The sequence below is a fragment of the Branchiostoma belcheri genome, unplaced genomic scaffold, assembly GCF_001625305.1.
Source record: "Branchiostoma belcheri isolate BF01 breed outbred unplaced genomic scaffold, Haploidv18h27 scaffold71, whole genome shotgun sequence".
Taxonomy (NCBI): Eukaryota; Metazoa; Chordata; class Leptocardii; order Amphioxiformes; family Branchiostomatidae; genus Branchiostoma; species Branchiostoma belcheri.
Window position 1 is genome coordinate 580,414 of NW_017804365.1, and position 22,260 is coordinate 602,673.

At 40.9% G+C, this 22,260-nt stretch overlaps 2 protein-coding genes across 2 annotated transcripts in view; both read left to right on the forward strand.

Annotated features, from left to right (window-relative positions):
• LOC109484910 overlaps positions 1–20,421 on the forward strand; it is a 37,605-nt gene extending 17,184 nt beyond the window's left edge. Inside the window, 5 exon segments of the mRNA XM_019788260.1 lie at positions 14,610–15,473; positions 15,721–15,800; positions 15,930–16,036; positions 16,473–19,750; positions 19,752–20,421. Of these exon segments, the coding sequence (XP_019643819.1) occupies positions 14,778–15,473; positions 15,721–15,800; positions 15,930–16,036; positions 16,473–19,750; positions 19,752–19,835 (4,245 nt within the window). The 5' untranslated portion in view covers positions 14,610–14,777 and the 3' untranslated portion in view covers positions 19,836–20,421.
• On the forward strand, positions 4,046–9,769 carry LOC109484915. The gene is made up of 5 exons (XM_019788264.1): positions 4,046–5,428; positions 5,636–5,712; positions 5,850–5,956; positions 6,381–7,201; positions 7,986–9,769. Exons 1-5 carry the CDS (start codon positions 4,724–4,726, stop codon positions 9,144–9,146), a joined length of 2,871 nt encoding a protein of 956 aa, XP_019643823.1. The 5' UTR covers positions 4,046–4,723; the 3' UTR covers positions 9,147–9,769.
• Positions 20,422–22,260: the final 1,839 nt, after the last annotated feature.

Consider the following 22,260-nt stretch of genomic DNA (forward strand, 5'->3'; position numbering starts at 1 on the left):
CAAGCTTGTGACGTAATTAGAGAACGAGAGAAACACAGGCAGATATTGATTATGTAAATTAATACTTAATTTGCATAATTGATGAGAAAATGTAATAATTCCATAATGCTAACTGCCTGGAATTTCATACTTGGGGTTGCTGGTGTCTTTTCTAAATTTAAAGAGACCAGTGTTACTGCAGTAACGTACGGACCTCCCACGACGCCCATTTCCGAACTTGATCTTGCTGTCGTCAACGGTAACTTGCTCGCAAAAAATCGTGAACATCCATTTGCAGATTCTCGAATTATCCCGCTAACAACAATAACGACCACCACAAAAGGTCAAAATCAATGACATGGGAACCCCCACGAGGCCCATATCCGAACTTGACCTTGGTATTTTCAATGGTAACTTGCCAACTAAAAACATGAACATCCATTTAAAGATTCTCGAGTTATCTTGATGACAAGAAAAAACACAAAAAAACAAAGGTACAACTGCAGTGACATAGAAACCCCCACGGGGCCCATCTTTGAACTTGACCTCGGCATTTTCAACGGTAACTTGCCCACTAAAAATAATGAACATACATTTAAGGATTCTCGAGATATCTTGATGACAAGGAAAAAACACCAAAAACCAAGGTCAACTACAGTGACTTAGGAACCCCCCACGAAGCCCATTTTTAGCCTTGACAATGGCCACCCCTAAATCAACCTGCCTGCCAAAAATCGTGAACCTCGGACCTTGCCTTCAAGAGTTATCGTGCCTAATCTGCCAAACAGTGCAAAACCGATTTCATAACCTTCTCCGAAGGCATAGCCTTCAGTCGAAGGCAACTATGACGAATGAATATCTTTTTGAAAACGAAAGTTAACAGCTATGTCGTTGGGTATAAAGCTGCCGCCATATGTTTCCCGTTTTTTATGAACATTGCAAGATCCATCAATGTACATTTGGATACGTAGTATTGAAGGACCCACAACTGTATCGTTTTGAATACCATCTTCAATTCCACAATGATATTTACCACCCATTAACTAACCTAGTAGAATGTTTGAAACTAGTGAAAACTGGTCATCAAGGTCAATTAATGAAACCCTGTGGAGAAATTGTATTAGCTCTAGCTGTTTCATCATACAATTTTGGGCAAATGTGTCAGAGGTATAACACCACAGTACAATAGCAGACTCAACAATTATGAATCTTTTATTTGCCATGAAAAGTTGTCAGTTATTTGAATTGCTGAATGTAATGAGATTCTGCTAAATTAAGTGTACCTGCACAAAATAACATGTTGCTCCGAGAGATATGAGAGATACGAGAAATGTCGAACAGGTGGTTGGAGGTTAGTTAGATTATACATAATGCTGTCTCCATCCCACACTCAACCAGGATTGTCCCGGTGGCTCGATGCTCCCGCCGCATCAATCACACTCAAACATTGCAGGCCATCGCGAGCAGAAACAACTTTTACAGGCTCTCGTTCTTCCCCCGTACCATCAGGGAATGGAACGAACTTGAGCCTGGTGCGGTGGAGGCGGGGTCTCTCGCCCAGTTCAAATCTGAACTGGCGAGGACCCTGCTGCATTGAGCCACCCCATCATGTCTTGTATATATGTAAATATTACTAACGCACTAATGCACTTGTCCTGTCTTTAGCACACACAAAATCAGTTGTCTTATGCTCCTTTCTCAGCTCTCCTTGTTTTTCCCTTTGTTTTTTATGTACCGGGCACAACTGTTACTAACAATGCGTAACGACTGCCAATAATACTACTCTGTAGTGCTGGGCAGTAACGAAGAAGAAGGAGGGCCGTTCGAGAGGAGACAGATCGGCGTTCGGCGGCTAGCAAACAGCAAACAGAAGAAGAGAACGTTCAAAGGGAGGAAGAACAAGAGTGGACATATTATGACGTAGACAGTACGAGTATGACCAGCGTGATGTAAACAGCATGAGCAGACCTGCACGTGTTCTACAGGACGATCATTCCGACGGGGCACAGCAGAAACGCCGGACACGCTGCTACGCGATCTACTCGTCAACTCACCACTATTACCTTCGTCACTCGCCATCGTGCAACACGGGGACAACCTACTCACCCCATCGGACAAAGGCAAATCTGGAAAGCTACACAAAGACGACCAAAACAAAGGCAAGGACATTATAGTTAGTGACAATGGACAATGGATTCTGACTCTCAGCCTAATACGTGGTACGTTTCATTACCATTAACGCCCGCGGTCTACGGAAAAGATCTGTTTGTAGAGCTGATTGCCTAATTAAAATCTAGTTATTCTCTAATAACTACGGGTAATTAGTAGATATCAATTTGTGCAAACGTACATTTGTAGCTTTGACCATTATGCACATGGAAATCATACTTTTATTGCAGTTATTTGTACCAAAGTGCTATATTATAACTTTAAAGATGATTACATTTGGGGCAATAAAATATGATGACGTCATCTATATGGTCCATAAAATCATCTTCATAACGCTTTTGAACCAAAATATCAATATCTGCAACGGGCAAAACTATGATGCATCATTAACTAAACATCCAATGAAAACCGCAAAACATACTTTCACGTCCCCACACTTCCTTCATACTACACAGGTGCCCACAGGCGCAGGTCTTTTGATTCTTCAATACAATAAGGCTTCTAGCAGGCACAGTACATTCTGCTGACCTACTTGACAAGTATGCTACGGCCGTATCAATTTAATGTGATTGTAAACCCAGATTCTCTGACTTGGCATCAAACATGAAGCGCCATATGTGCATTAGGTGTAAAACGTGAATGAAGCGTTATGCGTAGTAAGTTTGTGGGAATTTTAGCACAAAGCTTGATCGCAGGAACTCTTATGCAGATCGCTGAAAATTACGGTTTACATTGCCTAGTCCTACCGTTTGGCCAATGGAATATTCCTGAATTATGAACTCCTACATGTCATTACCTTCGCCAAGAAGGTTATGTTTTCAGGGGCGTTCGTGTATGTGTGTGTCTGTCTGTCTGTCTGTCTGTCTGTAAACACGATAACTTGAGAAGGCCTTGATGGATTGTCTTGATACTTGGTAGGTGGGTAGGTCTTGATGAGACCTCAAAATGATTAGATTTTGGACCCCCTAGCGGCTTGTTATGGTACTGCAGCTGAACTTCCGGTTTTGATATCTCATGATCTAGACATGCTATGGTGATGAAATTTAGATGGTAGGTAGCTCTTGTGCTGGGGAAGAAGTGACGTGAGTTTAGGCCCCCTAGTGGCTTGCTCTGGAACTGCAGCGATATATTTTTGAAAATATTCAAAAGGGGATAACTCAAGAACCGGTTGACGGATCGTCATGATTTTTGGTATGTAGGTAGCTTACGTGATGCTTAATATAATTATGTGAAAATTATGCAAATATGGATGTAATTTGCATAATTTATGGGGAAATTCTATAAATCAGCTGTATTCCATGATAGGACAATTAAAGCTTGTGACATTGGTAATTGACAACGAAAGAAACACAGGAAAATATTGATTATGTTAATAATGACTTAATTTGCATAATTAATGAGAAAAGTTTATAATTATGTAATGATAACTGCCTGGAATTTCATACTTGTGGTATTTGAAAGTTAAATTGAGGTGAACATCATTAAACATAATTTATTCAAATCAGGACCTCATTTGCATAAGTTATTAGGAAATGCTAGAATGCATTGTTTGTTAGTATAAGACTGTTTTTTGGTTGAGATTATGATAAAATGATATAATTCATGAAAATTAGGTTCCTATTTCTTAAATCGGGGGAATAATCTAATGTATAATTTGTCAGTCATAAAGATTAACATCATTTGGCGAAGGTATGAGATCGGGGAACTCTAGTTAAGGATGTGAGTACACCTGGGGACTTCTTCTTTCAAAATAAAACAAATAAACAAAGCTGATCATGAAACAAACAAACGTATGTACTCATACTACTCATTATTTATAGAGACGTTAAGACGTAAAGCGCCAGATAAACCTTGTCACGCCTCTCGATGAATGGAACATTCCAAGGGGAATCCCCCTTTCGTAAAGGTGAGTCACTCAGGGGACTTCCGCATTTTTCGAGGGGACGTCGACATACGCCGTCGCGAGCTGAAACCTAAGACACCAGTGGAGAATAAAAGGTGAGTTTTTACGTAGATCAGGCTACAGATTTTTACCATAAGGTATAAGGTATGACATACAGTTGACAATACAGAACACTGTACACGCACTTCGCACCTAGCGGGGCTTAAAACTCTTCGAAGCAAGAATGTACATGTTTCTGATTTGCTAGCCTACCGCCCCCCTCCCCCATCCCGTTGCAAAAATGATAAAGATTCACCTTTGTCTCCTCTTCCTTTTGCTTAAAGAAACATTCACGAGAGTTTTAAATGGTTCTGGACTGGTACACACTCTGCTTCTTCATTAACTGGTGCCAAATTATTACAGAGGATGCCATCCATATAATCAATGTCCTAACGTAATTGTATATATACATTCAGCACGTCCATGATTCGTGCAATTCTTATTCTCTCTCAGGTCAATGAGCCCGAGTGCCTTCGACAAAGCATAACATAAGCAATATTGGTACCATGAAGAACTGTACGACAATGTGAGGACACTGTTGGTCATAATCTTCTATATCGTGCTTGTAAGGAAGCAAGATCAAAGAACAGATTCTGATTGCTAAGCAAAGAAACCCTGTCAGGAGGAACAAAAATGTCACACACCGAGCTGTCTACAGTGGTGGACGAATTTCGGGAACTAGACTTAATCTTTAAAAGCGGTTCTGATCTGGATGTTGTAGAGAGGGGATACGCACGGAAGTTGGTTCACGCTATAAGTACTCAAAATGAGGTTTTGGAGTGTGAAGCCTTGAAAGGTCTCGGAGACTTGTACCTGCACAAAGCAAAGATGAAAAAACATAAAGCAGAAAACTTCCACAAGGCCTGCTCGTTGTACACAGAACTTTTACGGTATTACACTAGTACTGAGGAGAAGCAAGTTGTACAGCATCGCATCAGATATGCAGAGAAATGTACGAAACTGGTCCATGATCAAAAGGTTCTAAAAGCGTGTGCTACGAATACAGGCAATACCATATTGGCTGTGTCCAAAACCCTTCACGAAGTGAGAAAGAAGCCCAGGTTGAAAGGACATGGTACGGTGCCCTTGATTGAAGGTTATACAAATTCTTTGGTAAAAGCAATCGTGGAAGGGAACAAACGTTTGGAAATAGAATCCTTGAAGAGCCTGGGAGATGTGTACCTAGAGAAGGGAAGGGTTGGTAAGGACGAGACAGCGTTCAGTAAATCAGCTGGTCTGTACCGAGCGGCGCTGGACCGCTGTGAAGATTCAGACGGCAGAGAAACGCTAAGACACCGCATCAAGTACGCAGAGAAAGTCAAGGAAAAAGAACGCAAGGTTAGAAAATGTTAATCATTTTCAATCATATAATTTTTATATGTTTTTGGCTTGTTGCACAAAATAATGACCCAAAATCCTTGTCAAAATGCATGTTCTGTATATTTAATTGACGATTGGAAATCCTACTTTTCTTACGTGCTACTAGGTTATTGTTTACAAATCTAAGCTAATTTTCCATCTTCATTCATTATCTTCTTTCCACAGAAACGCCGAGAATCGGGACGAACCAGAAACAAGAAAGTTGGAAACAGCAGCAAAGACAAACAGGAAGTCACAGACAGGTTTGTTTGCTGTCTTTTATTTAGTTTTGCACCGACAAGATGAGATTGATGCTCAGCATATTAACAGTACATTAAAAGTCTCACGTCCTGTATGGGCTTAAGTTACAGTATCAATAATTGTGACTCCTTTTCTACAGAACGTACCAAGACCAGCTACAGGAGGGCTGCAGGGCCCTGCAGACAGGGGACCTGGACACGGCAGAACGGAACTTTGCAGCAGCGCTCAAGGCCGTTCATGGGAAAGGTGAGTGTACCTGCCACATGATGACAATCTAGATTTTATCAAAACCCACAAATTTTAGAAAAGGTAGGACATTATGTCTTCCATGGTTTACAAACGAGAAGTCAAACCCTTCAGACACAGTTTTAGACATAGCAATAGTTTTAGACAATTAGATTTCATATTTCGTTACATTTTAAAGTTATTTTATACCCTGTTTCAATGTTTCGTTATGTCTGTAACTTGCAATTAGCCTTCGGGCATGGATTTGCGCATGCAATGAACTTATTACAGCAAGGTCAGTGAAGTCAATATAAAAAGATACGAGTACACAGGTGTGTATTTGTGTACCACACACTGTGTCAGCTAACGCGCAAATGAGCTTTTGAAAAAAAAAACCTCTTGGGGCATAGGTATCTAGCAACGATCGTTTCATGTTCCAATGCAGGTCAGCACTGGAATGAGACAGAGCCCCTTTGCAAATTAAGCGATGTCTACCTAAAGAGAGGAGAGAAGTCAAAAGACGGAGGTGATTTCACCAAGGCTGCAGCACTCAGTAACGCAGCACTGGTGAGAGCAAAGATAGAACACAGAGAGGGCATCAAGAAAACATGCCAGGAAATAACACAATCTTTTGTTAAGCACGTCCTGAGTATCGACCAAACGGTACCCACGGATGACGTAGAGAAACACAAATCAATGTTAACAGAATGCCGCTGCTATGTGGAAGAAGAAATCAAAAGAATTGAGCAGCAGATAGATCCTTACAGCCTAGATGACAACGACCCAGAGACAATGGAAGTAGAGAAGAAGAGAGTGGAAGCAAACAAAGCCCTGTTTGACACTATTGTTCATCAGCGAAAATCATTCATATCTGACCTTGTAGATGAGTGTATGGAGGTTATGGGTCCCCCTCCCTGTAAGTACGCCATGATAGGACTGGGTTCACAGGCCACAGGACTAGTAACACCATACTCCGATCTGGAGTTTGCTATTTTGATAGAGGAGGAAACAGAAAACAGTCTAGAATACTTTAAAAACCTCACATATTACCTTCATCTCAAAGTGATCAATCTAGGGGAAACCATTCTCCCGGCCATGGCGATCAAGTCTCTCAATGACTTCGAGTCAAAGAACAAGCTTGACAACTGGTTCTTCGACTCTGTAACGCCACGTGGCTTTTCTTTCGATGGAGCCATGCCACATGCATGTAAAACCCCACTAGGGAGAGGTAAAACATGCCTCCTTATTCGTACACCACACCACATGGCAAAATTTCTTGAAGTTGACGTTAAGATACATCTTAAGAAAGGCTACCACCTAGCGAGTGTGTTGGGAAATGTATCATTAATTACTGGAGAACAAGGCTTGGTCGACAAATATACCGTTGCATGGAATCAGCAACTGAAAAAAAATGGAAGTGAAATTGCCAGGCTACTAGCAAACAATATCTTGATGGAAAATACCAAGACGTTTGAAATGCAGAATCCGACTGACCAAATGCTAAATGTAAAGAAAGAAGTTTATCGCTTTTCAAGCCTTGCAGTATCTTGTTGGGCACTGCTCTGTGACATACAGCCGACCACAATCTGGGAGACTATACAGGCTATGTACAAGAAGGGTGCCATTAGTGATAAGAACGCACATCACTTAATGGTTCTGGTCAGCATCTCAGCAGAACTGAGGTTGCGAACTTACATGAACAATCGTGGTCAGGTGGAAAACATGTCAGTCTTATCGTCAATGTCAGTCAATGCTGACATTGAGGAAAAAATAAAGAGAATTTTCCACTTCTCCAACGTAAACACAGCTCAAGAGATACTACTACACGGCAACACCTTTGAAATACTTTGTTTCGCAACTTAGCAACAGTCAACAAGTAGAAGAGCCCTCGATTATTTTCGACAACTCTTTACTACTACAAGCATATGTTTACGAAAGTCTGTGCGACTACAACCAATCGAAGACATGCCTTGAACAGGAAATTCAAACAGTGCTATCAACACACGGAACGGGTGTAATTCATCCTAGCATTGCCGGGTTACTTGTTAAGATGGGTAACGCCTGCGGTAAACTTGGTGATCATAGAAAGGCTGTCAGCTATCAAGCGCAGTCACTACAGATGAGGCGGAGTATTCATGGTAAGAACACTGAACATCCTGATATCGCCTGGTCACTTAACAACTTGGGTAATGCCTGGAGTGACCTTGGTGATTACAGAAAGGCCGTGAGCTATTATGAACAGGCACTAGAGATGATGCGGAGTATCTATGGTGAGGGCAACGCACACCCTGATATCGCCTCGTCACTTAACAACTTGGGTGCCGCCTGGAAGAACCTTGGTGATCATAGAAAGGCAGTCAGCTATCATGAACAGGCGCTAGAGATGAGGCGGAGTATCTATGGTGAGGGCAACGCACATTCTGACATCGCTTCGTCACTAGGCAACTTGGGTGTCGCCTGGAAGAACCTTGGTGATTACAGAAAGGCCGTCAGCTATCATGAACAGGCGCTAGAGATGATGCGGAGTATCTATGGTGAGGGCAACGCACATCCTGACATCGCCGCGTCACTTAACAACTTCGCTAATACCTGGAGTGACCTTGGTGATTACAGAAAGGCAGTCAGCTATCATGAACAGGCACTAGAGATGATGCGGAGTATCTATGGTGAGGGCAACGCACATCATGACATCGCCAAGTCACTTAACAACTTGGGTACCACCTGGAGTCACCTTGGCGATTACAGAAAGGCCGTCAGCTATCATGAACAGGCACTAGAGATGAGGCGGAGTATCTATGGTGAGGGCAACGCACATCCTGATATCACCTCGTCACTTAACAACTTGGGTAATGCCTGGATTGGCCTGGGTGATTACAGAAAGGCCGTCAGCTATCATGAACAGGCACTAGAGATGAGGCGGAGTATCTATATTGAGGGCAACGCACATCCTGACATCGCCTCGTCACTTAACAACTTGGGTAATGCCTGGAGAGACCTTGGTGATTACAGAAAGGCCGTCAGCTATCATGAACAGGCACTACAAATGAGGCGGAATGTCTATGGTGAGGACATGGCACATCCTCACATCGCGAACTCACTTAAAAACTTGTGCCTTGCCTGGAGAGACTTTGGTGATCGCAGAAAGGCCGCCTCTTACTACGCTCAGTTTACACGGATAAAGCAGATGATTGATGGGACTTATAGGCCCTGACATTGCTAATATACTGACGAACTTTTTGTGTCCCAGAAATCGTTAAATAGCTACACAGAAAGCAGAAAACAATGATTATGAATTATGACGAATTTATGTTGTTTTAAAAACCGAAGTGAAGAGCTATGTTGTTTGTTATAAATTGGCCGTGACATGTTTCCCGTTTTTTTTAAAGATTGCAAGATCAAGCAATGTACATTTGGATATGTAGTATTGAAGGACCCACAACTGTATCGTTTTAAATACCATCTTAATTCCACAATGATATTCACCCTCCATTAACTAACCTAATAGAATGTTTGAAACTAGTGAAAACTATGGTCATTATGGTCAATTAAACCGTATGGAGAAATCATGTAAAATACAATAATTGTATTTGCTCTAGTTGTTTCATAATACAATTGTTGGCAGAGGTACAAATGTATAACATGACAGTACAACGGCAAGTCAACAATCAGAAATATTTCGACATGAAACGTTTTATCGGACAAACTGTTTCCAACAAAGCATTCCAACTTTATACGATCAATGTGGATAACTATGCAGTTAAATTTCTGTTAAATCCAAACAATAAAGGGCTCCAAATGATCATTTCACCTGTAATATATTATGAGGTTGCTAGATGGCGCTACTGCACACATGGCTAGGGATGGTATGAGTTTGAATGGTCACCAATAGTTGGTATGGGCAATATCTACCTACATAGTAACTACAGAAGTTTGGCAAAACGCCAATCAACGTTTGTCAAGGCTTTGTCCAAATTTGCAGTTTTCTTGACGTTGAAATTGAATTGCTGAATCCATTGAAATTCTGCTAAATTAAATGTCGTAGCCTATTGACTTGCCAGTAATCTTTAATCTTTTTTTTCCTTTCTCTGCAATATGCATACATATGACCAAAGTTTAATATATGACCAAAGTTGATAGAGATATGTGTAGGCCTGTCTGTCATGTTTTTTTCTTCATAATTTAAGTTTCATATATGTAAGATTGCATGATTTAATGTCTAAGAATGTAAAACGAATATGGCAATCAAGAGAAAGAGGCTATAAGACTTATTGTGCATTAACATTTTTCTCAAAGCTCATTATCATGTAATCTGAGATCATCATGAGGCTGGTCCTATGGTGACAAGGTTTCTTTGTTCTATTCTTAAGGACTTTAATTACGATGATTGCTGTAGTATTTATTGGGTATAATGGAGAACTAAAATGACTGGTAAGGAATAAATTTTAAAGTCTCTGGTTCAATGTGCAAGGATGTATTTGTAACTTAGACCATATTGTTTTGATTATATGAATGACATTTTCTGGGCGCTCCAGGACTGATGCGAGCATGCAAATAGAAATAGGTTAAAACTATAAAGGTAACATTTGTAAAGCAAATGCATGATGTTTACCTTAGCAACATTGCAGCATTATTCTTACTCAAACACATTCATATATATATATATATATATATATATAATATATAATATATATATATATATATAATATATGGTGACAGTCTAAATCCCTCTAGCTATAAAGATTGCAACATGATGTAACGTTAAAGTTTCAGAGCTGATTACGACTTTACGATTTGCGGCTAATGTCCAATTATGAATTACGTTGATTTTTGCGGAGGCTGCCTACGAATTACGAAGTCTATTTATAAAACGGCCTGATTACGCCTTACGAAAAAGGGCTTGTAGGCCCCTTTGAAATCTAAGTGGTCAGGAAGGATTTACAAATGACTAAAAACACACAGAGGATGGTATACTACATTTGCCTGTGAAACCCAAGCTCTGCCTCGAGTAGAGAACAAAGAAAAGGAGGACGAAAAGGCGAAAAACAGAGTCAGCTTTATCCTGGATGACAGTGTTTGAGTGATACTCAGCTGCCCTACACCGAGTGAAGGAGGAATATGGAGCCATCCCAGCATCCCTTTCAAACCTTGCAGTCCTATAATGGCCGCACCTGGGGTCGTATCAAGGTCACCTGAGTTAGCACCGAATGGCAGTCGCTCCAGACCCTTGCGATTAGGCCTCAAGAAATGCTCCTCACAATTCAGCCACAAAGCTCACTGCAAGAGCCGTTGTTTATGTGTAACACAGTATTGTTTCAATGTCGCTCATAGGCCATATATATCTGATCATGTGGATGGCATCCGTGCGCGCATGAATTTTCTTCTTCTGTTTCCAAAACGCTTACGACCATACTATAAATCGTTCAAGCAGCTGTAAAACGAGAAAATATATGCCGTGAATTGACAATTGTCGAAGTATGTCAAAAGCAATTCTAAAGAAAAGGAAGAAAATGTGAAGAAATGCAAATAAAGAGTCTATTATTCGCAATACCATACTCGGTGTGTTACGTCAAACGTCATGACTACGTAGATTTCATAATGAATCAACTTTTTCTTTTGCCAAACTTTTTTTCGCACGCTCGCATCAGTTTTGTGTTTCCCAGAGGACGTCATCCATATAATCAAATCAACATGGCCTAACACAGTATTGTATTAAAGTATTAAAAAAATCTTTCAATCTTTACTTTCAATTGATAAATACAATATCGTGAAACCATCTGATTTCCATATATCCGCTAAATTGACTCCCCTGTCACGGACACCAATATCTATGATTATTTGGAATAAAGAGAAACATTAGTATTTAAAAAAAACTGTCAGGATTTGATTAATTGTTGACAACAACGTAAACACTGGGACAATGGAGGTCGGATAGAAGATCGTTATCAAGAACCAAGCTAGTAACACGGCCCGGAGTTTTGTTTTTAACAGGCTTGCTTATTGTGACGTAGCCTATATTGATATCTACGCAGATACAGTCCGTCTGGTTTTGTTATCTATTTATAAACTATGTCTCATATCGGCCAGGTCAACTTATCATAACAACTAGTGCCTCACTAGTAGACTCCTGTGACGTATCTAACTCGCGTCATTGCTTAAACGCGATGCAACGTGACCAATTATAATTATTATGTCATTATTATGGGTCAGCGAACACAGGGTGATCTTGTACGATTTGTACGCTATAGACAGGCTTATTTACATTGTTCCTTTAGCACTAGACGGTAAAGTATACGGATAAAACGATACACTACTGAATAAAGAGGATGTGGTAGAGATTTCGTGGATTTTTACTAGAAAAACAGGTCTTTAAATTAAACAAGAGGGGTCTGTATTTGGGCGGGGTTCGAACGCAAACCAGATTTACAAGTTCTCTTTGTCAATTACTATCGGACAATCTGATTGGCCTACCCTTGGGCGAACCCAGTATTCAAGGTTTCTCTCGCTCGTTCTGTGTAGTCTCGAATACTAGTTTGGGGGCACGTCATACGCCAAGCCGTAGTGAACTCCAGGTTTTCAACCTTACCCTTTCTTCGAAACGTGTTTCGAGACCGTACGGACAACAAGGATACAGTACTGAGGAACGTTACCGTGTGAGGACCGACAAGATTGGACTATCGCGGGTTTTTTTGATCGGTTCGGCGTTGGCGATATGTTTTGCCGCCGGTAAGTCAACATTCCATACCTGTTAATACTGAGATCGTCCTGACGATATAGACATGTTTCGATCATGTTGTCAGTTCACACGGACAGAGATTTTTATTCTGAAACATAACATGGGTATCTTAGATCACCATAATGTTGTTACCTTCGCCAAGAAGGTTATGTTTTCAGAGGCGTTCGTTTTTTTTTGTCTGTGTGTCTGTAAACACGATAACTCGATAAGGCTTAAATGGATTGTCTTCATACTTGGTAAGTGGGTAGGTCTTGATGAGAACTAGAAATGATTGGATTTTGGGCCCCCTGGCGGCTTGTTGTGGTAGTGCAGCGGAACTTCCGGTTTTGATATCTCATGATCTGGACGTGCTGGGGGCACGAAATTTAAATGGTAGGTAGCTCTTGTGCTGGGGAAGGAGTGACGTAGGTTTGGGGCCCCTAGCGGCTTGCTCAGGAACTGCAGGGGCGTTTCTTCAAAAATATACAAAAGAGGATAATTCAAGAACCGGTTGATGGATCGTTGCGATTCTTGGTATGTAGGTACATGTAGCTTAGGGACGATTGACATAATTATGCGACGATTATGCAAATCTGGATGTAATTTGTATAATTTATGAGGAAATTCTATTAATCAGCTGCATTACATTATAGGACTACTCAAGCTTGTGACATACGTAATTGAGAACGAGAGAACCACAGGCAGATATTAATTATGTAAATTAACAGTTAATTTGCATAATTAATGAGAAAATTTTATAATTCCATAATGGTAACCGCCTGGAATTTCATACTTAAGGTATTTGAAAGTTAAGTGAAGGTGGACAACATTAAATATAAATTATTCAAATAACAACCTCATTTGCATGATTTATGAAGAAATTATAGAATGACTTTCTTTGTTAAGATAAGGCTGTCTTTTGGTGGAAAATATGATCAACTGGTATAATTCATGCAAATGAGGATCCTATTTGCATAATCAGGAGGAATAATTCTTTACTTTGTCAGTCATGAGGTATGAGATCGTGGAAATCTAGTTAACATTAGATTTGTTGTACATTTTAAAGTAGAGCAAAAGAATATTTGATCGTTTGTTACACTACGATGCAAGTAGATCACGTGTAACCTTGGCGCTCTTTCACACAGGAGAAAATGATTTATTATCATTGTTTTTTCCATGAAAGTTTATGATATTTGACTCAACCAAGAACGAGTACGTATCCGATCGTACAACACTCTTGCATGTGTGACTGGAATCTTAGTCTAAACACATACAATTAAATAAAAGACTTCATTTAATTTTTTAAAAACATTTTCTTCTTTTCCTTGGGAATTTGTTTTGGCATTCTGCGACATTAGTATCGACTATTTTTATGGTGCAATTCACGGAATATTTTGCTCATTTCCCAGAAGCTTTGTACGATTTACAGTATGGTCGAAACCTTTGTTTTTGGAAACGGTCGAAAATTCATGCGCGCGCGGATGTCATCCATATAATCAACATGGCCTTAGGCAGGTTACTCAGGGATAATGAATTGTACGTGCGTACATGACGAGGCGCGCCCAAGGTTAACATAGGTTACCTATTGTTCTGTACAATTTTCAGAAGAAACAGTACATGGCTAAGTCCTGAAGTATTTGGTGTGCTTTTTTTCTCTCTTCCAATACCATATCTACATGTCTAGTGTGGTATGAACACGTGCATAGTTGTGGCAAATTTTAGACGGAGTATTAGAACATTAGAACATTTACATAAATGATTAGTCAAAAGAAGACATGCCTTGGGTACATATCAAATAGCTCTTACCGCGTTCTCTGTGAAACCAAGGGTAAAAACAACCGGCTGTGTCTGGAGTTGAGGCTGTGCGAACCTATAGCTAGTGGAGAATAGGTCTTCGTAACAAGAATGTGTTGTTGCTTTGCTAGCCTGCTTAATATGATTGGTACAATTTTTCTTCCTCAGGTCAATAAACCAGAGTGCGGTCGACATAGATGCGTGTTCATCGGGATATTTAAGAACTATATAAGGTAATGTGAAGACACTTGCGGACAAAACCTTCTTTTTCGTATTTGATACACAAGGAAGACTCTAATTGCATAACCAAAGAAAACACTGCCAGGAGGAACAAATATGTCACACACAGCGCTGTCTACAGTGGTGGACGAATTTCGGGAACTAGACTTAATCTTTAAAAGCGGTTCTGATCTGGATGTTGTAGAGAGGGGATACGCACGGAAGTTGGTTCACGCTATAAGTACTCAAAATCAGGTTTTGGAGTGTGAAGCTTTGAAAGGTCTCGGAGATTTGTACCTGCACAAAGCAAAGATGAACAAGCATAAAGCAGAGAACTTCCACAAGGCCTGCTCGTTGTACACAGAACTCTTACGGTATTACACTAGTACTGAGGAGAAGCAAGTTGTACAGCATCGCATCAGATATGCAGAGAAGTGTACAAAACTGGTCCATGAACAAGAGGTTCTAAAAGCCTTTGCTACGAATACAGGCAATACCATATTGGCTGTGTCCACGACCCTTCACGAAGTGAAAAAGAAGTCGAAAGGACATGCGATGCACTTGATTGAAGGTTATACAAATTCTTTAGTGAAAGCAATCATGGAAGGAAACAAACGTTTGGAAATAGAATCCTTGAAGAGCCTGGGAGATGTGTATCTAGAGAAGGGAAGGGTTGGTAAGGACGAGACAGCGTTCAGTAAATCAGCTGGTCTGTACCGAGCGGCGCTGGACCGCTGTGAAGATTCAGACGGCAGAGAAACGCTAAGACACCGCATCAAGTACGCAGAGAAAGTCAAGGAACAAGAACGCAAGGTGAGAAAATGTTTATCTTTTTCAACCATATGATTTTTATATAACATGCTTTATTCGGCCTGTTGCACAGATATGTAGCCAGCTTTATGCGACTGATGAAATAATAAACCGATGTGCTTCTTAAAATGCATGTTTAGTTTATTTAATTGACAATTGGAAATCCTACTTTTCGTTACATGCTATTAGATAGGGTATTATTTACAAATCTAAGCTAAGTTTCCATCTTCATATTATCTTCTTTCCAAAGAAAAACCGAGAAACGGGACGGACCAGAAACAAGAAAGATGGAAACAGCAGCAAAGAGAAACAAGAAGGTTTCACAGACAGGTTTGTTTGCTGTCTTTTGACAGGTTAGATAGATGCTCAGCCTATTCATAGTACATTTTAAGTAATACGCTCTGTATCGGCTAATGTTACAATATCCCAGTATCAATAATTGTGACTCCTTTTCTACAGAACGTACCAAGAGCAGCTACAGGAAGGCTGCAGGGCCCTGCAGACAGGGGACCTGGACACGGCAGAACGGAACTTTGCAGCTGCGCTCAAGGCCGTTCATGTGAAAGGTGAGTGATTCCGTGTACCTGTCACATGGTGACAATATAACTTTTATCAAAACCCATAAATTTCAGTAAAGATGGGACATTATGTCTTCCATGGTTTACACAAGAGAAGTGAAACCCTTCAGACATAGCTTTAGACACATACAATAGTTTTAGACAATTAGATTTTATTATGTACATTCTAAAGTTATCTTAAACTCTGTTTAAATGTTTTTTTGTAACTCAATTTGTAACTTGCAATTAGCCTTCGGGCATGGATTTGCAATAAACTTCTTAAACTTATTACAGCAAGGTAAGTAAAGTCATTATAAAAAGATACACAGGTGTGTATTTGTGTATCACACACTGTGTCAGCTAACGTGCAAATAAGATTTTGAAAAAAAAAACTCTTGGGGCATAACTATCTTGCAACGATCGTTTATGTAATGTTCCAATGCAGGTCAGCACTGGAAAGAGACAGAGCCCCTTTGCAAGTTAAGCGATGTCTACCTGAAGAGAGGAGAGAAGTCAAAAGACGGAGGTGATTTCACCAAGGCTGCAGCACTCAGTAACGCAGCACTGGTGAGAGCAAAGGTAGTAAACAAAGAGGACATCAAACATACAATACAGAGAATAACACAATCTTTTGTTAAGCACGTCCTGAGTATCGAACAAACGGTACCCACGGATGACGCAGAGAAACACAAATCAATGTTAACAGAATGCCGCTGTTTTGTGGAAGAAGAGATCAAAAGAATTGAGCAGCAAATAGATCCTTATGGCCTAGATGACAACGACCCAGAGATAACGGTGGTAGAGAAGAAGAGAGTGGAAGCAAACAAAGCCTTGTTTGACACAATTGTTAATCAGCGAAAAACATTCATAGCTGACCTTGTAGATGAGTGTATGGAGGTTATGGGCCCCCCTCCCTGCAAATACGCCATGATAGGACTGGGTTCACAGGCCACAGGACTAGTAACGCCTTACTCCGATCTGGAATTTGCTATTCTGATAGGGGAGGAAACAGAAAACAGTCTAGAATACTTTCACACACTAACACATTACCTTCATCTCAAAGTGATCAATCTTGGGGAAACCATTCTCCCGGCCATGGCGATCAAGTCTCTCAATGACTTCGAGTCAAAGAACAAGCTTGACAACTGGTTCTATGACTCTGTAACGCCACGTGGATTTTCTTTCGATGGAGCCATGCCACATGCATGTAAAACCCCACTAGGGAGAGGTAAAACATGTCTCCTTATTCGCACACCAAGTCACATGGCAAATTTTCTTGAAGATGACGTTAAGCTACATCTTAAGAAAGGCTACCACCTAGCGAGTGTGTTGGGAAATGTATCATTAATTACTGGAGAACAAGGCTTGGTCGATAAATACACCGTTGCATGGAATCAGCAACTGAAGAAAAATGGAAGTGAAATTGCCAGGCTGCTAGCAAACACTGTGTTGATGGAAAATACCAAGACTTTCGAAATGCAGGATCCGACTGCCCGAATGCTGAATGTAAAGAAAGAAGTTTATCGCTTTTCAAGCCTTGCTGTATCTTGTTGGGCACTGCTCTGTGACATACAGCCGACCACAATCTGGGAGACTATCCAGAATATGCACAAGAAGGGTGCCATTAGTGATGAGAACGCACATCACTTAATGGTTCTGGTCAGCATCTCAGCAGAACTGAGGTTGCGAACTTACATGAACAATCGTGGTCAGGTGGAAAACATGTCAGTCTTATCGTCAATGTCAGTCAATGATGACATGGAGGAAAAAACAAAGAGAATTTTTCACTTCTCCAACGTAAAACAGCTCATGAGATACTACTACACGGCAACACCTTTAAAGTACTTTGTTCCGCAACTTAGCAACGGTCAACCAGTAGAAGAGCCCTCGATTCTATTTGACAACTCTTTACTACTGCAAGCAGATGTATACGAAAGTCTGTGCGACTACAACCAATCAAAGACATGCCTTGAACAGGCCCTTCAAACAGTGCTATCAACACACGGAACGGGTGCGATTCATCCTCACATTGACGGGTTGCTTCATAAGATGGGTCACGCCTGGTATTACCTTGGTGATAACAGAAAAGCCGTCAACTATTATCAGCAGTCATTGCAGATGAAGCGGAGTATCTATGGTAAAGGCAAAGCACATCATAATATCGCCTCGTCACTAAACGACTTAGGTGCCGCCTGGAAGAACCTTGGTGATTACAGAAGGGCCGTCAGCTATCATGAACAGGCACTAGAGATGAGGCGGAGTATCTATGGTGAGGGCAACGCACATTCTGACATTGCTTCGTCACTAGGCAACTTGGGTAACACCTGGAGTCACCTTGGTGATTATAGAACGGCCGTCAGCTATCATGAACAGGCGCTAGAGATGAGGCGGAGTATCTATGGTGAGGGCAATGCGCATCCTGATATCGCCTCCTCACTTAACAACATGGGCAGTGTCTGGAGTCACCTTGGTGATTACAGAAAGGCCATCAGCTATCATGAACAGGCACTAGAGATGAGGCGGAGTATCTATGGTGAGGGCAATGCGCATCCTGACATCTCCTCGTCATTAGGCAACTTGGGTACCGCCTGGAGTTACCTTGGTGATCACAGAAAGGCCGTCAAATATTTTCAACAGTCACTAGAAATAAAACGTATTATCTATTGTGAGGGCAATGCACATCCTGATATCGCCTCCTCACTTGACAACTTGGGCAATGCCTGGAGTGACCTTGGTGATTACAGAAAGGCCGTCAGCTATTATGAACAGGCACTAGACATGAGGCGGAGTATCTATGGTGAGGGCAAAGCACACCCTGATATCGCCTCGTCATTTAACAACTTGGGTACCGCCTGGAGTTACCTTGGTGATCACAGAAAGGCCGTCAAATATTTTCAACAGTCACTAGAAATGAAACGTAGTATCTATGGTGAGGGCAACGCACATTCTGACATTGCCTCGTCACTAGGCAACTTGGGCAATGCCTGGAGTCACCTTGGTGATTACAGAAAGGCCGTCAGCTATCATGAACAGGCACTAGAGATGATGCGGAGTATCTATGGTGAGGGCAACGCACATTCTGACATCGCTGCGTCACTTAACAACTTGGGTAATGTCTGGGGTGGCCTTGGTGATTATAGAAAGGCCGTCAGCTATCATGAAAAGGCACTAGAGATGAGGCGGAGTATATATGGTGAGGGCAACGCACATCCTGACATCGCCTCGTCACTTAACAACTTGGGTAATGTCTGGGGTGGCCTTGGTGATTTTAGAAAGGCCGTCAGCTATCATGAACAGGCACAAGAGATGAGGCGGAGTATCTATGGTGAGGGCAACGCACATCCTACCATCGCCTTGTCACTTAACAAATTGGGTACCGCCTGGAGTCACCTTGGCGATCACAGGAAGGCCGTCCGCTATTTTGAACAGGCACTAGAGATGAGGCGGAGTATCTATGGTGAGGGCAACGCACATCCTGACATCGCTTCGTCACTTAACAACTTGGGCAATGCATTGAGTCACCTTGGTGATCACAGAAAGGCCGTCAGCTATCATGAACAGGCGCTAGAGATGAGGCGGAGTATCTATGGTGACATGGCGCATCCTGACATCGCGGAGTCACTTAGAAACTTGTGCGTTGTCTGGAGAGACTTTGGTGATCGCAGAAAGGCCGCCTCTTACTACGCTCAGTTTACACGGATAAAGCAGATGATTGATGGCACTTATAGGCCCTGACATTGCTAATATACTGAAAAACTTTTTGTGTCCCACAAATTGTTCAATAGCTACACAGAAAGCAGTTAAATGAGAAAGTATCATTAACAATGATAATGAGCTATGACGAATCGATGTTGTTTTGAAAACGAACAGCTGTGTTGTTTGGTATAAATTATATTACTAAATCATATTATCTATTATGATTTCATACTACTTCCATATGTACATTTGAGTTACGTTGGTTGATTTGACTTATGATTTTACTTTTGTTATACAATGCTTATATTTATTTTACTATATCATATTACCTATTTATTATGATTTCATACTACTTCCATTTGATTTGATTTATGTTGTCAAGTTGGATAGTTCCACTTCTTTTGTTCTGTTCTTTTGTTGAATAAAAAAAATGAAAAAAAAATTGCTGTCACATATGCATGTTTCCCTTTTTTTTAAAACATTGCAATCTCCAGCAATGTACAAACATTGCAAGATCCAGCAATGTACATGTGGATACGTAGTATTGGAGGACCCACAACTGTATCGTTTTGAATACTATCTTAATTCCACAATGATATTCACCATCAATTAACTAATCCAATAGAATGTTTGAAACTAGTGAAAACTGTCATTATGGTCAAGTAAACCGTATGGAGAAATAATGTAAAATACAGAAATTGTATTTGCTCTAGTTGTTTCATCATACAATTGTTGGCAGCGGTATAAAATGACAGTACAACAGCAAGTCAACATTCAGAAATCTTTTGCCATGAAACGTTTTATCGCTTTCAGCAAGGACAAACAACAAAACATTCCAATTTTATACTATCAATGTGAATAACTATACAATCATTTCTGTTAAATCCAAACAATAAAGGGCTTCAAATGATCGTTTGACCTGTAATATATTATTAAGTTGCTAGATGGCGCTACTGCACACATGGCTAGGGATGGTATGAGTTTGAATGGTCACCAATAGTTGCCATGAGCAATATCTACACAGAAACTACAGAAGTTTGGGAAAACGTCAATCAGCGTTAGTCAAGCCTTTGTCCAAATTTGCAGTTTTCTTGACGTTGAAATTGTGTGTCCCAATGTATTGTATGATGTTATATGTCTAATATGTCCCTGCATGTTTGGTCAGTTATGGCTGACGTGAACTGGGATATCAATGTTCCTTTCTTTTAGTTGTGAATAAACAATGATTTCACTAATTGCTGAATCTAAAGAGATTCTGCTAAAATTAAATGTACCTACACAAAATAACCTGTTCCTCCACTCACTTTGAAAGTGGTTGTACTCGAACCTTTGTTGTTAGTGTTTTCTATGAGATTTACTACAAAGTCTATGCCGATTGTATAAAGCACCAAGAAAATATGAACTACTAGTATCAACACATTTAGGAACCGTACGCCAAAACCGTGAGATACATTGTACCTTTTAATGAAACCAGTTTATTCTGTAGCTTCTCTAAAGCGTTAACCGAGTGTTGAATAATTGAAAGAATAAACAACCACCTTGAATTCCAGAAATACAAAAGTGAACAGTCATCAGCTGAGAATTCTTGACAAAACAAGAGAAACTTTTACTGGAAAAAAATCACATCACATGTCCATGAAAAAAAATCACATGTCCATGCACAAATTCAGACCAAAAGGTTCAGTTGAGATTCACAACGAAACTCCTTGATGCCAAAACGTTATTGTGTTCATCAATTGCTAACAATATCGGATAAAAAAGTCTAGATCTGGTTTAAATCGTTTGATCCAGGCCTAGGTAATGCCGAACCTAAACTCCCTCCACACGGACCCCGCCTACTGGCCTGATCCGGACCGGTTTGACCCCGGAAGGTTTCTGGACGCGGAAGGGAACGTCATCATCAAGCCTTCATGCCGTTTTCAGGAGGTAAGGCTGAACGATATCTTCAGAAGTACCGCAGTAGTGATGACAAACCTTCTATGCGAGGGTTGGCTGGTCTTACAACTCGGCATTAATTTTTCCAGGCCGACGTGTGTGTCTTGGAGAGCAGCTGGCCAGGATGGAGATTTTCTTGTTCTTCTCCACCCTGCTGCAGTCCTTCACCTTCAGGACGCCAGAGGGCGCTCCTGCTCCAACCACTGACGGCGTCTTTGGTATGACGTTAACCCCGCATCCGTTTAAGCTCGTGCGATCCCGCGTTGGTTTATTGGCTAGATGTATGATGTGATGATGACAATGACGTGATTCATTCATTTTTTTTCTAAATTTCTTTTGACAGGGGCGCTTAAATGATGATCAGCACAAGGGAAGCCATAAGTTTTGCACGTGAGAAAGCTATTGTATGTCGTTGAGGTTACTCGTATATGCTTTCCAAACCGCTTGAGGATGGTGGACATGTAAGAGTGTGCGTTATACGGCGGGTGTAATGCACGGTTATAACAAAGAAACTCCCTTACTGTTGTAGCATTTGGATACATCTGAGTTTTTTTTTTTACCTTGGTGAAAACTGTGGTCTTTTGGTTCTCTCTCTCTCTCTC

Coding starts and splice junctions, on each gene's coding strand:
- LOC109484915 (XM_019788264.1), top strand. CDS start 4,724: ATGTCACACACCGAGCTGTCTACAGTGGTGGACGAATTTCGGGAACTA. Junction 5,713..5,849: donor AAACAGGAAGTCACAGACAG/GTTTGTTTGCTG, acceptor CCTTTTCTACAG/AACGTACCAAGACCAGCTAC. Junction 7,202..7,985: donor TTCGTACACCACACCACATG/GCAAAATTTCTT, acceptor TTACTTGTTAAG/ATGGGTAACGCCTGCGGTAA.